Genomic DNA, 16,306 nt, shown 5'->3' with positions numbered 1-16,306 from the left:
CAGCAACGGCTAAAGAGCTTGTGGGGATTAAAGGATAGACTCACTATTTTTCACATCTGTCTTAAAACAATATTCACATGCCCTCACATATGCTGAAAGTGTTATTGGTTACCATAATCCTTCTTCCTGTCCATACTGGCCTTGAAAAGATGAAATGATTTCAATGCATATGGTGGGGGATTAATTCAGAAGTCCTTGTTTTGTGTGAAAATACTTTGTATGGTTCATATGAGGCTATGCATTCATGATGTTTGCTCATTCAACATCATTATCAATAGGGCGAATTTTTCGAGCATAAATAAATGTTTGAATGACTTTTAGATTTGTAGACTGATGCCCAGGCAAAATAAGTGATATTCTGTCGAAAAATAATGTAAAGATTTATTGAAAATTACTACTAAACAACTACTTCAGTTTCCCATTTACAAGAGTGGTTTGTCTGGCCATGGAGGTACTGCATTGTATAGTAAACTACTTGTTAAGGTGGGCTCTGTCTCTTGAACTACTGTAATTCATAGTGTTCTCCTCTCTTTATGGTGTTCTGCTTACGTTGACCGCTCCCAGTCAACACTGGACATCTTCCCCATTACTTCATACTTAAGGTAGGTGGTTATTAAACACTAAAGCACTGACCTGTTGTATAAATATTTACAATACGAACACCTCTCACCCTCCACTGAACCTCCTTGAGAATGGATTTATGATTTTAATTGTCTATAGGTGCAGCATATTGTCTTTGTTGTTCCATTTGCTTCGGGACTTGTTTTTTTGCCTGTGATCTGCCCAAACAAAGTATTTATACAATGTGTTAGTGCAGCTGTGTCATTAGAATGAGACTTCATACCTTTCTAAACAAACTGAGTTAAAAAAAAAGGTGTTTCAGTGGATGATTGAAATAAATTGCCACCATGAACAGAAATGTTAAAAAAGACTTATTAAGGATAAATGAAGGAATGAGTTTCGAAGCTTTTAAAATACTGAATTAAATCAATATGAAATCCTTTCCTGTATAATGTATCTATTATATATCAGGTAGAGATGTAATGATGGTGTATACAGTGGAAACAGCACAACTACTTTTATGCACCAATGACCATTTTATTAAATAAAAATCTAGCTCTAATTTTTAAAGACTTGTTCAATATAATAATATAATTACATATCAATATTAGAATGGTATCGCATTCTATTTGTCTTTTCTCTTCAGAACATTAATGAAGGCCTCTTTGGGAACGTCCACATTTCCAATACGCCTCATCTTCTTCTTGCCCTCTGCTTGTCTCTTCAGCAGCTTCATCTTGCGTGTTATGTCACCTCCATACTAGAGAGATGGAAACAAATTATTATTATTCAGAGTTTGAAGTTATCTGTGGATTAAAAAAACAGTTTAGAATTAAGAACAAACTTTACTTACACATTTGGCGAGCACATTTTTCCTGTACGCCTTTATTCTAAAAGAAACAAATACTGTCATTTCACATTTTTAGGGCAAGTTAATTTAATTGACACATTTCCTATAAAAAGAGAATTCAAAGGGCTTCATATAGATGTATTGGTTTTATGAATATTTAACCTCAAACCACTCTAACAAAGCTCATTACCTCCGCCAAGGAGTCTGTGTCTGTTTATAAGTAGGATTACACAAAAACAACAGAATGGATTCGGATGAGACTTGGGGGAAGGATGTGATATAGGTCAAGGTAGAAACCAATTACATTTTGGTGCGGATTAGGGGGAGGAACAGGTATTTTTTATTTCACTTTCTTTAACTTTGCAAGATAGAGCATGTTTCAATATTTTCATATTCATTAATAATCCATGGACCTCGATTAAACAATTCAGGCACATTCAGGGGACCGATATCTGAGTCCGAGTTGGTGAAAAGTAGTGCAGCTAGATAGAATTAAAGGGGACTGTTGGGCCTTGGCGGAGGTATGGGCTCTAGTGAGCGACATTTCAGATGTTGTACTTACGTCTCTCTTGCTATGACCTTACTTCCAATAGCTGCCTGTATAGCTATCTCAAACATCTGTCTCGGTATGGAGTCTTTGAGTCGCTCACACATGGCTTTCCCTGAACTTTGGGCACGGTCTCTATAATGAAAAACACACCGATCAGCCTTCAAAATGTGCGGGACTCACACAGCAAATTAAAATATAGTAGCTTATAATGACATATACATGTGTTATACCCTCTGTATGGCTTAGTCTAGTTAAAATTGGGTTGAAATATTAGGGAGGGGCTTATCCAAGCACCTCAATCAGACAAGTCTGAGAAAGTTTAAAAAAGCCCAGAAGTATCAATCTTCCAAGTTCACCAAACAGATGGAGTTGGCCTTTGTGCTTAACAGCACATCCGTTGCCTCACTTCGGTTCAGTCACGTACGATAAATTTCAGTCACTCCATGACGTGCCCCCTGTAAAAGATATTCTGCTCTGTGATTGGTCCATCACCCCTTAAGGAATGAGAGGCTGAAGCCAAGCTCGGCTGGTCTCCATAGTTAACTGTACAAATGGTCTGAGAGCAGCCATCTCTGGTGAAGCGTAGCGCCCCTCAATTACCCAGGCCTGCACTGGCTTTGGTAGTAAGTACATTAAATACAGATCTGCTGTGCATCATCACTTTTGCCAGTGAAGTTTAGTCTATTGTCCTTGTCACAAATGGACTGAAGTCCTTGACTGGAGAGTAAAGTCACTGTATCAGAGAATGTTAACAGGCCAACAAGACGCAGTATTTTAATGTAAGTCCAGGGTGTTGAATACATTTCATGCTCCATAGGCTCAGAACAATTACTCTGCTAATACAGGACCATATAACCTTGTAATTATGTAAACTGGTAAAAATCCACACTTTCTTTCTTTTGACAGCAGTGGTGATAATGAAGCTGTGGCTGGGACTGTAACGAGATGCTTTCAACCAGCATCAGTTTAAAAAAGGGATTATTTTCATTAGAGCATCTGAATTTAGCTAATGTTTTAACTGACCTGTTCACAATCGTGGTGAGTTCTTCGACCGGACGTCCATTCAACAGAATGTCCAACCTTATCAGATCAGCAGTCTGGTAGCCTGCGCTTTCGTAATCAAAGCTACAGTGTGGAAGATCAAATCAGATTCATGGTCAGCTGAATACATAGAAAATGTTCACGGAAATCGAAGAGCGTGATCTAAATACGAGGCCCACACACAAGAGATGGAAAACTATGGGATAAGAGGAGGAGAGTACTTGGCTTTGTCTTTTTTTTTTAAATGAGAAGTATTTCCTAATATTCACATTTATCCAGTTAAACAAACTGACAATAAGTTTAAAATCTATGCTATTTTTGCCCTTATGACTTAATATTGGGATTCTGCCAACTCTTACCCTGAAAAAAACTCATAATACATAACTAAATAAGTAATGTTTATGTAAGTACTAGTACAAGTACTGTTTATGCAAAAACAACCCTGAAAATCTATACTAAATGTGACTGTTGATGACAGTTGGCATTCACATAGTGTTTGTTGAGTTTTACCTTGCATATCCAGATGACATCGATTTGAGCTGATCATAGAAATCCACGACAATTTCATTTAAGGGGAAGAGATACTTCATCATGACGCGCTGGTCGTCTATGTAGATCATGTTCTTCTGGATAGCTCTGCGGTTCTTTAACAACACAGACAATATAAGGTAGTTATTGCTTTCACTAGTCTTAGATTCTGTCTCAACTATGGAATAAAACTCGATTCAACAGTTAGGAGGCTGCTTGTAAACACTAATGTTAGAGGGAAAAAACTGAACAAGTGGCATCAGTAAAATAAAATGAAGGCACACTTTTGTCTAAGGCACGGTTTTAATGGCTTCTCTGTTTCTAAGTCCAGTTGTTTTTTTCTTTTCCCCTCCAGACCAATTTGGAAAGTGTAAAAACCATGAATGCACTGATATCTCCTGTCACAGTCCATTTCCTGTACAGCACACTTGAGAATCAGGCCAACTTGTCTGTGACTGTTTAGAGGCAGTAACCCACTCTGTCCTGGGAAAAAAAACACACTATATTTTAAATATGACTTTGAAAAGGCAGATACACGTGTACATCATGAACAAATGCAAACTAAACCCCATATGGTGCAGAAAGATCCAATTCGAGTTAAATACTTCAGACTTATTAGTTTAATTAGCGTTTTCCCTTCTCCCCTTACCAAGCAGAGGGACATGATCTTGCCAGTGTACGTGTCTGGAGCGAGAATGGTCCCGATCACCATGGGCTCCAAATACTCCGACACAACCGATCTGTCTGGGAAATGAGCGGGGTTCACCACGGTTATTTCCTCACTGCCATGTTCCTGTCAGAAGAAGTGACACAACCTTAATGTACAGTGTGTAAGATTTAGGTGAAAGGGATCTATTGGCAGGCTCTATTGGTAAAATACTCCTAGTTATGTTTTCAAATATTGTTTGATAATCTAAATCGCCTGAATTGTTGTTTTCTTTATCCTAGAATGAGCCCTTTATATTCAAATTCTTTATATCAACATCCGGAGCGGGTCCTCTTTACGGAGGCAGCCTTGTACTTTACAGTGGCCCAAACTGGACAAACTAAACACCTTTTGAGTTTTTATGACAACTGAATGCTACCACAGGTTATGTCATGTCTCTTACATGCTATGTTACCCCTTGTTGCTCTTGTTTAGTTGATTCATTTATTTAAAAATATTTATTTGCTTTAAATTACATTTTATGTTCTGCATTTATTCCTTTTGCGATTTCTCTTGCTTTTACTATAATGTAATTTGTCTCGGAAAGTATTCCAGAGTAAAAAATAAAGATTGAATTATATTCCTTACAGTTTGCAATTCATTGAGTACATTTGTGTCAAAACTTCATAAATGAATCATCAAAAATGTCAATCTAAAACAGTCTTCTTCCCATCAAACCTCTCCCATGTGATATAACACAGGAATGCCAGAAATTCCAGGAAGCCTCCATATATCACCGGTTTCTAAATTACAGTGGGAGCAAGACCCCGTAAAGAGCAGAAAATATATAGGAGCAGCAAATGGCTCTTACCTTAATGAGCTTGGCTGAGGAGAGGATGGCCTTGTAGGGAACAGTGGGCGCCGTGACTATTACAGACGCATTGTATTCCTGCTCCAGCCTCTGATTGAACACCTCCATATGAAGAAGACCCAGGAAGCCAAGTCTGCAGGGAGAGAGGGGGGGAAGCAAACATAATGACTTCGGGAGAGGGTCTTTGTGGTTGCACTGCTCAAATGCTTTAAAATCCACGTCTGTGTTCTCTTCTGCTGGTACAGTATATGCAGCAGAATCCTCACTCCTCCAAAAAGCCATTTTTTGGATTATTCTTTCATAACATCCACACCTCCAGCCTGCTCCCAGGGCCAGACTGCTGTCTCTCTGCACTGTGACACTTGAGTCATTCAGGGTCAGCCTCTCAATGGCGCTGCGGAGGCCTGGATATTCTGACTGGTCCATCGGATACATGCCTGGGGGACAGAGAAAAGTGCACATCATCAGCATAAAAGACTCTTTTCTTTTGGAGAGCACTGGCTGCACTTTAGTGTACTCGCTGGTGAGACACAACAAGCAATGAAGGGAGTTCGTTTTTGACTTCACGTCTACTGACACTAGAATATTCAAGGCTCGTGTTTTAATAGTTACAATGATTTCGATGCCGTTAGTTTTTTAAACATGGTTTTGTAATTTTTTTATAATTTTCCAGGGAGAGAAGCAGGAAGCAGCAGCAGTTAGTTCTTACCAGCAAACACCATAGCTTTAGCAGGCTTAAAACCTGGGAGAGCCTCGACAGGCTGATCCTGAAGGTAGAGTGTGTCTCCAATCTGAGCCTCCTTCACATCCTTCATCCCTGCTATTATGTAGCCCACTTGACCTGCAAATCTACACAACAACAACAACACAATGTTAGCAAGCATCTCAGGAGACAGTAGACACAACTTTCCACAGGATTCAAGTGTTTATCTAAAATGTGAATCAGAGCGTCCACGTTTAGTGGACTTGCTCATTATGGCAGAATCTGATTTAAAGCTGTTGTATTAGATTGCAAATTATATTTTGTATATGCATTGCAATAGATAAAATTTAGACAAAATCAAAGTCAAAACTCCTTAATGCCCTTCATTTGGTATATGAACAATAATATGAACAGATGCCAAACAGATTATTAATTCAGGGGACTACACAAACTAAAACAAAAGTCAAGCACTTTGCAAAACACCAGAGATTTAAAAAAAAGCAACCAATATATACATTAAGTTAACGTTTACAGTAACCTACTGAAAGCAGAATTGAAAATGTCAGAGAAGAATGAAATTCTAAATTGGTCATAAATGGTTTCAACACTTTAAAATGTTCAGGTTATTATCATATAATCTATATCGTATAATAATCATACAGTACTTACAACTCTGGAACCAGTATATGTTTGACATATATGTTTCAAATAAAAATGACAGATTATTTATTGTTGATCCACTATTCATTAATCGACTAAATCTCAACTATCAGCGTTATTCCAACGTCAGCTCCTTTGGATAAGCACCAAGTAGGAGACAAGTGATGCAAACAGAGGCCACGTACAGTTTCTGGGTTGGGTGCTCATCTGGTCGGAGGAGGCCCAGCTCGTTGACCTCGTAGGTTTTGCCAAGATAAGTTGACACGATCTTGTCGCCCTTTCTGACTTTTCCGCCGAACACAGCGATGTTGGCCACCACACCTCTGTAGTGGTCAAAATTGGAGTCAAACACTAAGGCTTTGAATGGGCTGTCATTGCTTGCCACGGGCCTGAGGACAAACATTGAAAGAACAAAACAGCTTCAGATTTATTTTTCTTTACGTCAATCGGGTTTTCATGTGAGAAGTGATAGCACCCGAGTCTCCTTACTGTGGAATCCTGTCCACAACCGCTTGTAGAACCATTTCAACATTTGTTCCGAGTTTAGCGGAGATCTGAATAAAAGAAGACATCTTAAATTAAGAAACATTTCTCAAAAAAGCTTCTGTGGAACACAAAAATTGAATTTTCTTTTTGGTCCATCTCACCCGAATGCACTCCTCACGTGGGATATCAAAGACCCTTTCAATCTGTGCCTCCACTCTCTCTGGATCCGCGTTTTTCAAATCAATCTGAGACAGAAAATGCGATGAGCAGAATTATCCAAAACACAGATGTCAAGTTGCAAAGTAACATGTGATTAAACCAAACACTGCCTGGACTGAAGGTACCTTGTTGATGACGGGGATGATTGTCAGCTGAGCTTCGAATGCGAGGTAGAAGTTAGCCATCGTCTGGGCTTGAATCCCCTTCACATGACAATACAACTTTAACGACTGTAGCACATACAGTGAGTACAACCACAATAACTAATTCAAAACATCCGGCTCTGTACCTGATTGGCATCGACGATTAACAGAACACCTTGACACGCGGAAAGCGAGCGAGCGACTTCATAATTGAAGTCGACATGACCCTGGAGAGAGAGTAAACAAAGGGTCAACAAGAGAGATATAGGTTAGCCACATGTAAACAAATCCATCTGACGGAAGAATGGTGTGAAATAAATATACACCAATTTCCGGACTGTAATCTGTTTTCTTTGCAGAGGACAGTTAAGATAGATGAAAATAATGGACAGGAGCTGAAATCATGCATGGTGCACTCATTTCATATTATAAGTATATCAAATAAATTCTATTCTTCTGCATAATCTGCTTGTCTAAGTCTAAATTCATATTTTTTTTTATCCAATTCATGGAACAGAGGTACATATTGGCTCTCATCCATCCTTTATGTATATTCCTTATCCTGTAATGGTCACAGGGAGCCAATTCCAGCGGTCACCGTCCAAAAAGTGGAGTACACCCAGAACAGGTTGTACAGGTCCAGGTTGTACAGAGACAAACAACCATCCACCCCCATATTCACAACTCTGAGTCTTTAATCAACCTCACCCCAGTCTGCAGGTCTTTGGACTATGTGAGGAACCCAGAGAACCCCACACAGACACGAAGAGAACCTGCCAACTCCACAAAAAGACCCCGGTCGAAACCAGGATTCAAAATCAAGAACCTTCATGCAGTGATGCCACAGTGGTAACCACTGCACCACCGTGAGGCCCACATTTAGTTTCTTTTGTAAAGTCAATAAATCTACCTAGCCCACTGCCATGACACCACCCTCTCTTCACCAACATCCCACCCAGCTGAGGACCCACCGGTGTGTCGATGAGGTTCAGGAGGTACTGCTGCCCCTGGTAGCTGTAAATCAATGAGGCCGTCTGGGCCTTCACTGTGATCCCCCTCTCTCTCTCCACCTGAAGCTTGTCCAGCACCTGTTTGTTCTTGTCAGTCTTCACGATGGCTCCTGTTTGTCAGGGACATTGGTAACACCTCAGTGCAGTTAAAAACATCTTCAGAGCGGCTGAGGAAAGTTTCATTTCACTTACTAATAACTATGTGTTTCCCAGAACCGTGGTCAACACCCACATGCCTACAATGAATATATATTATATCTCTGCAGCTGCAGGGTCGGCATGAATAATCTTGGTATGTATATAAATGTAACACGTGAGATTTCTTCAGAGAAGTAAGCCTCAGTATGGATGTAACTAGGAGTATAAGAAGATGGACCACAACCTAAATGATAAATGTAATGTCTGTCATAGAAAAACTTTTTTAAGTGAATATTCTTTATGAAATCATGCACTTGTAGCCTGAAACCTTTAGTAAAAGATAACACAACATCTGAACATTATCTCTGAAATAAAGTAAAGTTAATGTAAATAAAGTAAAGCAGAGCAAAGGGAAGTTGTAGTAGAAATGAGAGGTAATCTCCAATTACTGTCTTTGCACAATCTGGGCCATTTAAGATTGGATTTATTCGTAGTTATGTCACCATCGGCATTTATTCCATTTAAATACCACTGTTTATTAATGAAACTGCACTAAAAGCTTTCTGAATATGACGTTGAAAGTGCGTGTCTGTGTGGTGAGCAGACATACCAGTCATCTCGAGCAGTCTGTCAGCCAAGGTGCTTTTTCCGTGATCGATGTGGGCGATGATGCAGAAGTTCCTGATTCTGTCCACAGGGAACTTGGACAGGTCAATTTCCTCCTGAGGAGCCAAAGGAAAGAAGTCAACAACAGCAGCTCAACTGTAACAGTAACCCACATTAAAGTAGAATATGTATATTCAATTGTTAAAGTTAAATTATAATAATTAACAAGCAACTCTCTGAATGGGACAAGTAATGAACTAGAACTGAGTAATTCAATAAAGTAGTTGACTACATGACCAACTGTTTGAATAAGAAACAAAACACACGCGCCCAACGGTGTCTGTCAGTGATGTAAACACAGCTGACTGCCTGTTGTCACCTTGTGTGTCTGTGTGCTGCTCCTCCTGCAGCAGCTGAGGGACACGGGACGAGTCTTCATCCAGAGGTGTCTCCACACTGCGTAGCTCACACTGGGCTCCGGCAGCTTCCTCCTGTACAGTCTGAAGTGAGGAGCACCTCTCCTCCACGCAGGAGACAACACGGACAGCAACATGTCTCCGTTCCGCAGGACACTCACAGCAGGATGCGCGAATGCTAGCTGTCGTTAGCTAACGGTGCTACACGGTGTGTGTAGCCTGCTGCTGTCATGGCAGCGGACCATTGGTGAACAATGAAAACAGAGTTAAAACAAGGTGCTCTACATGGATTAACCCCGATGCATGAGCTGCCAGGGAGCTGACATTTTGGATGACGCACCGGCAAAGACTTGTGGGAAATGCAGTTTTTTTCCGCCCAGACCAAAGATGATGGAAAGAGTCAAGAGGGATCTCTGTAAGAAATTCCGTTTATTTATCATTTGTAACGGCGAGCCCAGCTTAACAAGCGTATCTATCTAAATGTAACACGGTTTATTTCCAATGTGTTGAATCACGTGTTGTGATGCTAATGTGGCTTTGAAAGACGCTGCTGTCTTTTCTTTCTCTTCTGTAACTTTTGAAATGACAACAGACCCCTTTCACAGCCATGACAGGTAAACACAGGTTTGTACAGACAGCGCTAATGAAGGCTCTGCTCTATTTCTGTACCGGGCATTAATTAATCAATGTGATTGTACCATCGGTGTTTACCTACTGTTTCCTGTGAAAATGGCGGCTGTTAATAGGGTCAAAACAACTAGACAGGGCAACAGACAATCTCTCCCGACGGCGTGTTAGGATGTTTATTCAGTTCAGAGCCCGTGCTCGCACTATAATGGTCTAAATTACACAGTAATTACAATACAGACATTATCGTTTAAAAGCGTCGATAGGGGATGGTTATCTTGTCATTCTTCTTTGACAAGCCGGAAGTCCCGCCTACTCCATCTCTCAGCCGGAGGATAAAAATGGATTTCAGTTGCTATGACAACGAAGCTGCCTCTTGCACAAGAATAGATTCCTGCTTCTCCTCCTTGTGTAACCAGGGACAACAAGCCTCCATTAGACCAGGTCCGTGCCTGTCATGTCTTCTTATTTTCTTTCAATCTTTTTTTGTTTACAGATTCATGCTTTTGGTTCAAGAAAGGCAGCATCTGTTTTTCTCACAGCTGATATTACTCAGTGTTTTAAAAACCTTCGATGATCATTTGACAACACGCCGCCAAGCTGATTCAGAGACGTTTCCAGTTTCTCAGTGACTCTCCTCTTCTCCTACACATGTCTTTACCACATTTCCCAGGATCAGGCTGATAAATTAAAGATGGCAGCTACAACTCCACCTTTCCGAACAAGTCCTCTAACCTAAATATCCACATAGGTTGTTTGTTCACACTGCTACTACCCTCTGATATGACTCATGTGAATAGTTAATGAATTAGCACCCCTACAGGAGATCTACAATGAATAAAGAAGAAAGATGTTTGTCACTGTGGTAAATGTCTGTTTGGGTTTAGGCACAAAAAGAATTCCACCTCCTCCCAGTGTGGTCTTTATCGCACCATGACAACACCACTGGACACATCACGCTGAATTGTGAAATGTACATTATTCCTTTTTGGGGAGGACAGTCTTCCTCTTCCCTGGTTTTTGCTCTCTCATTTAATCTTTGACATTTTTACTTGAGAGCAGGAAAAACCCCAGTGGACGAGGCCTCAGCTGGATCACAGTAATGCAGCCATGGTTAATGTTATCAAAGACAATTGTGCTTTTGCTGCTACGACCATTAAGAGTTCATGCAACCTTACAGCGAGCGGGGTCGGCTGTGGGCTGGGGATGTAGTGACACGGTCTGCGCTCAGAGAGAATCCGACCTCACACTGTGGTCGGTGCAGAGCTCAAGTGAAAGATCAGGCTGCAAATGAAAACTTCAGCGAGCTTTACATTACAGCTCAGGGCCACAGGGCGCTTTGTGGGTCTTGCCAACACACTTGTAATGATAGTCTCTGGCAGCATTAGAGCATCGGCTGACAGCCTCCTCTCCTGCTGAGGAAGGGCTGCCTCACTCATGGGCTCATGGTCTGACTGGGCTGTAAATTGTGAGGGTATGTTGACATTTTTTGTATGCTGCTGTCTTGGCCAGGCTTCCCTTGGAAAAGAGGTCATTGTATCTCAACGGGACCGACCTGGTTAAATAAAGGCAAATAAAAAAAAAAAAAAAAAAAAGAAACATACAGGTCTTGCAGACAGAGCGGTTGGCGAAGCAATATAACCAGTGCAAATAGAATGACCAGTAGTAGATTGGAGACCTTCACCGAGATCCTTCAGACGCCTTAAACTCAATCAAGCTGCACCAGCTTGTACACACTGTTAGGTAGTTGGTTCGGTAAATATGAAGGATTTCTTTCATCAAGATCTATGTTGAATTGTTCCGTGGGAAATCCGGAAAACAATTACCTACCTCCTTGTCAGAGGCAATAACGACTATTAGTGTAACTAATGTGTGAGAAATACACCAACACTATTTATACAATTCAACATGTTTATCTCCTCATCTATAACATAGTGTAAAAAACTGAAAATGTTAGGTCTAAATCATTTTCCAACTCTTTAGAGTGAAATACAGTTGTATTTGCATGGCTTCCCTGGCTCTGTTCTTAACCTGTGATTACTGTAAAATAGAGCCTGACCAACTTGGCCGATATTACAGGATTTTAGCTATAACTAGTACTCTAATATTAGCATACTGATAAGCAACAAAAAAATACACAGAAATGCCAGTGATTCCCTGTTCTCCAGAAGAGTTCGTTCATATATTAGTTGTAAATTGTCCCACTTAGTTCATATCCTGGTCACAATTCTTTAAAATCTTTAAGAAAACCATATAATTTTTTTTGTGATATACACCCACAGACACTGACACCGGCTAGATATAAAGAATTGAAATGATATGTGTTTTATTAGAAACTGTGCACTGAATCAAGCATCCACCTCGTGAACAATCATTTAATCTGGAATGTTTCATATTCTATCAGGATGTTGGAATAAAAACTGAGCTATAAATAATTCTATCCGACAACATAGTTGACAAAAAATAAATAAAACTCTTGGATTTCATCTTCATGCAAAGTTTGACTCAAATATCAAATTAAGCTAAACTGAGCTGAGATATTGATGTGAAGCAAAAATCATATCACTTTATGTAAAAACATCCTGTATATGGCTACTGATATGGGGCAGAATATGATTTGTCTCATCAACATACAGTGAACATGGCAGAGATTATGAAGGAGCAACTGTATCTTCTACAAAACAATAACTGTTTTACTTGATCTAACATTATTAGATGGATATTCAAACACAACCAAAACAACCTGTCCCTAACCTCAACTAAGAGCTTTAATGATTTTTTGTGTCTCATGCTCAAAAAAGTACAATCATTGAGTGTCCCTGTTATTTTGTTGCTGATGAGGAATGTTTATGGCTTTTGAGTTAGTCCAGTTTAGTGTAAGCAGCAATTAATCTGTGATCTATGATCATTTCCCAATGAAAATTGCCTGCTTCCTTTCACTTGGGCCACTTCCTCAAAGTATTTCCTCAAAGTATTAGCAGAGTAATGTGACGATTAAAAGTATTTCTAAACGTGATTCACGGGAGTTGACACGGGGCACAAAGCAGGTTTATGTTTACAATCCTATGCTTTTCAAATCAGCAACTTTTTCAAAAATATGTGGTGGGATGGTGAACTATGCTAGCAATAAACACTGGATAGGGATGATTAGCATAAACATGTAATGGCAGACGTGTCACACCGCTCGACTTAACACCATCAAATCCACACTGTACTCCAGAGTTATTCCCACTGTGGGAAAGCCAATAAAAATCTGTGATTTACACATTTGAAATGAGTTTTCACACGATGCTTGTAAAATACTGACTGTGTACATATAAACCTCATATAAAATTATTTGGACTTGAACTTTGCAAAATTAAATAGGTAAAATAAGGATGTACAGGTAAATACAAATATATACAAAAGAATAAATAATGTTTTTTAATAATATTTGTTAGTGTGCTTGTGAAGCAGCATAGTCTTCTTTTTATTGCCATGTAAAACAGCACCTCTACTGTTCATATTGATCATTTTCAAAGCCAATTGATAAACGTTTTGGGGTGAGAGGGGAAACCCATAATGACCAATCTACAAAGGATAATCCCAAAACAAATGGCAGACACAAAACGTTAGCCTCAAAGGTAATGAAAGTCAAGATAAAGTGCCAGATATCATTGTCGGTAGTTGATGGAGACCAAAACCGAGCTAAAAGATGACTGACTGCTGAACTTTGTCCTTCATGATCTGGCAAAATAAAACCTCAATGGAATAATAATGTTATCATGTGTTTATAAGATGCATGAATAGTCATTTTGTTAGCAGAAAATTTAAGATATCCCTTCATCAGTGTTGCCCCTTAGAGGTCGAAAAATTTGAAATGCATTTTCAAACGTAGATTTTTTTTAAATTTTGAATTGTTATTTACTGTTTGAGTTCTGACACGTTACATATACAGTTCCTTGACTTCCATTGTAAATTCAATTCAAATATTTATAATTGTATTACATTTTTAGTGTTCAATTATAAATTTAAGTTAATCAATTACATTCCTGTGGAAAAACTGACTGACTGTAGAACGCCTACCGACTGTGCTTCCTCAATATTAGGTATTGGAAGTGTTATTCTAACCATTCTTAAAAGTACACATGTGTCAACATGTTTCTTTTCCATATGTCATAAACAAAGCATAAATACATCAATAATTTATAATTCTTGAACTTGGCTGTAGTTTAGCTTTTAACAAGCCAACAAACAACCCTGCTGCTTTTAGAACCTTCTGCTGTCTGTTCTTCTCAACATGATATTTTCTAATAACTATTTCAGCTACTTATTCTCCTATGATGCCAAACAATACCACTGTTGTGATGCTGGCAGTACTACACTGTATCACAAGCACACTACTCTTTTCTTTTTTTCAGCCATTTGGCTGTGTGTTTCAATAATTCTGGAGGTCAGTGTGTGATTCCAGTCCCATACCTGTAGTCATAATAAAACAACTTTTACATCGTAACAATATTATACAAGTGTGTTTTTGCATCGGCTTGGACAGAAAAAAGCCATTCTTAGATGGCAAGGACAGAAAGAAACATGATATAAGCAGTCCTTTCACTCAAAAGAAAAAAAGATATACTGTAATATCAAGAGAATGGCCATTTCCAGAAAAACTCAACACATGTAGAAGTAATCCTAAATAAAATGTATGTGTTAATGTTTATGTAACTACTCTTTTTTATCTGTATGTACAGTGGCCACATACTGTAACTGGAAACATACTTTCAAGGAAATATGCACTCTTACCAAAGTAATAACACGATATGTCACCATGAAACCATAAATATAAATTTACATACACATTTACAAAAGCCAGGCTTCTCAAAAGTGCGGCAGACGGTGTAGAAAACAGGTGGAGATAGAGGATCACACTGTAATCCAGGACTTCACTCTGCAAAGGTATGTGTACACAGTTTCTGGAGGTATTTGGTTCGTCTCTTAATCCCCAGAAACAGAACCTGTAAGATGTTGGTCTTTAAGTGGAGGGGACCATGTCTTTAATAACAGGTTCTCTGCTTAAGTAGGTGGCCCAGTAGACGATATTGAAGCTGCCAAAGAGAACCGGAAACAAAACCCTTGACATCCTGTCAATTTTGCTGACGCTGTTGAACGACTTCTTGGCTTCTGGCATTTTGCCGTCTGCTCTGGCCTTGTTGAGATCCATAGCTCCACCTTTGGCGATGGTTGGAAGTGTGCCTGAGTCCTTGGTAATGTTAGGTGCGTAATTGGCCACCGCTACAGCGTAGGCGTTATTCTTCTTGAGGACAGACGCTCGCTCCTTTTTCTGTTGAAACAGGACAAGGATTAGGCGAACTGCAGAAATCCAACTCACTTGTCACGAACTAGCTATGAATTTAGAATACATGTAAATGACAAGGTGCTGTGGAAATGGGCAGGTCCTGGTAATGCATGAGGCACATTATGCAGGGTCTGAATGAAGGACAGCAAAGTTGAACATGTCAACCTCTTGTTAAGTACGATCTGTGACTTTCTTATAGAATTTTGCTAGGATATCCTAAGCTTGCAGCATACTGTAGTGATACTCATACACCCCCAGTAATCAGGAGGTGGAAATGCAGTGGGTCAAATAGGATGTAGTAACTTTTGAAGAATACATGCTACTAGTGTGTTCAGGATAAATGTACTCCAGCTACGGTGATGCTTGATTGATTGGTCATTGCATGAACATTTGAATCGCTCTCTTCAGAAAGCTGCAGAACACTCTATGACATAACTCTGTCCGCTGACCTAACATCCCCATGAATGAAGGGATGAAAAATGACGTCAGTGCATCTATTTCATGAATTGAGTTATTGACCAGAGCTGATCTGTTTTTTTTCCAGTTATATAACCAAGTCTTAAACTAGGCAACAACTGTGCATGAACATTATCGACATTGACATTCATGATCCTCTTCTGTATGAGCCTATATTAGTGTCATTATATAATGCAAACTTAAGTCAATCTAGTACACGAAATAGCTTGTCACACATCATAACACCTGAAGATCTTTTAAACAAGGTCTCTATTTCTCTCCTAACATCTAAACCTGTTATCGTGTTTTAAAAATGAAAGGTTATGAGTGAATTTAATCAAAATGAAAATGTAAAATTATGGCCAATTCCTCTGATTTATGGTACTACCCCTGATGAATATAATACTACCTTAATAACTGCTGTCTGACTCAATGGATGTTCACTGTGGGTGTAAGCCTGTCA

At 39.4% G+C, this 16,306-nt stretch overlaps 2 protein-coding genes across 3 annotated transcripts in view; both read right to left on the bottom strand.

Annotated features, from left to right (window-relative positions):
• Positions 1 to 1,083: 1,083 nt before the first annotated feature.
• guf1 (GTP binding elongation factor GUF1) lies at positions 1,084 to 9,764 on the bottom strand. 2 transcript variants are annotated; one of them, XM_053429517.1, is made up of 17 exons: positions 9,392 to 9,764; positions 9,017 to 9,128; positions 8,230 to 8,378; positions 7,405 to 7,485; positions 7,241 to 7,318; positions 7,058 to 7,141; positions 6,900 to 6,964; positions 6,596 to 6,799; positions 5,757 to 5,896; positions 5,361 to 5,484; positions 5,048 to 5,180; positions 4,180 to 4,323; positions 3,513 to 3,646; positions 2,985 to 3,086; positions 1,974 to 2,093; positions 1,415 to 1,451; positions 1,084 to 1,321 (listed from the first exon to the last, which is right to left on the bottom strand). In XM_053429517.1, the coding sequence occupies exons 1-17, from the start codon at positions 9,563 to 9,565 to the stop codon at positions 1,187 to 1,189; spliced, it is 2,016 nt and encodes a 671-aa protein (XP_053285492.1). In that variant the 5' UTR covers positions 9,566 to 9,764; the 3' UTR covers positions 1,084 to 1,186. The 2 variants fall into 2 exon arrangements, with proteins under 2 accessions (XP_053285492.1, XP_053285493.1); XM_053429518.1 differs by having other exon boundaries at positions 9,017 to 9,125.
• Positions 9,765 to 15,063: 5,299 nt separating this feature from the next.
• LOC128445994 (gamma-aminobutyric acid receptor subunit alpha-2) overlaps positions 15,064 to 16,306 on the bottom strand; it is a 31,540-nt gene continuing 30,297 nt past the window's right edge. The window contains exon 9 of the mRNA XM_053428931.1: positions 15,064 to 15,372. Coding sequence (XP_053284906.1) covers positions 15,064 to 15,372 — 309 coding nt within the window. The remainder of the gene's footprint in view (positions 15,373 to 16,306) is intronic.

Source organism: Pleuronectes platessa, chromosome 8 (genome assembly GCF_947347685.1).
Source record: "Pleuronectes platessa chromosome 8, fPlePla1.1, whole genome shotgun sequence".
Lineage (NCBI taxonomy): Eukaryota > Metazoa > Chordata > Actinopteri > Pleuronectiformes > Pleuronectidae > Pleuronectes > Pleuronectes platessa.
Note: the sequence above shows the minus strand (reverse complement) of the source record. Positions and strands in the feature narration are given on the sequence as shown.

What these genes read in the sequence shown, in the direction of transcription:
- guf1 (XM_053429517.1), bottom strand. Translation starts at nt 9,565, where the DNA reads ATGTTGCTGTCCGTGTTGTCTCCTGCGTGGAGGAGAGGTGCTCCTCAC. An exon ending in TGAACCTCATCGACACACCG is followed by an intron (nt 7,486 to 8,229) that starts GTGGGTCCTCAG and finishes CTCTCTCTCCAG; the next exon opens with GGTCATGTCGACTTCAATTA. An exon ending in ATGTCATCTGGATATGCAAG is followed by an intron (nt 3,087 to 3,512) that starts GTAAAACTCAAC and finishes TCCACACTGTAG; the next exon opens with CTTTGATTACGAAAGCGCAG.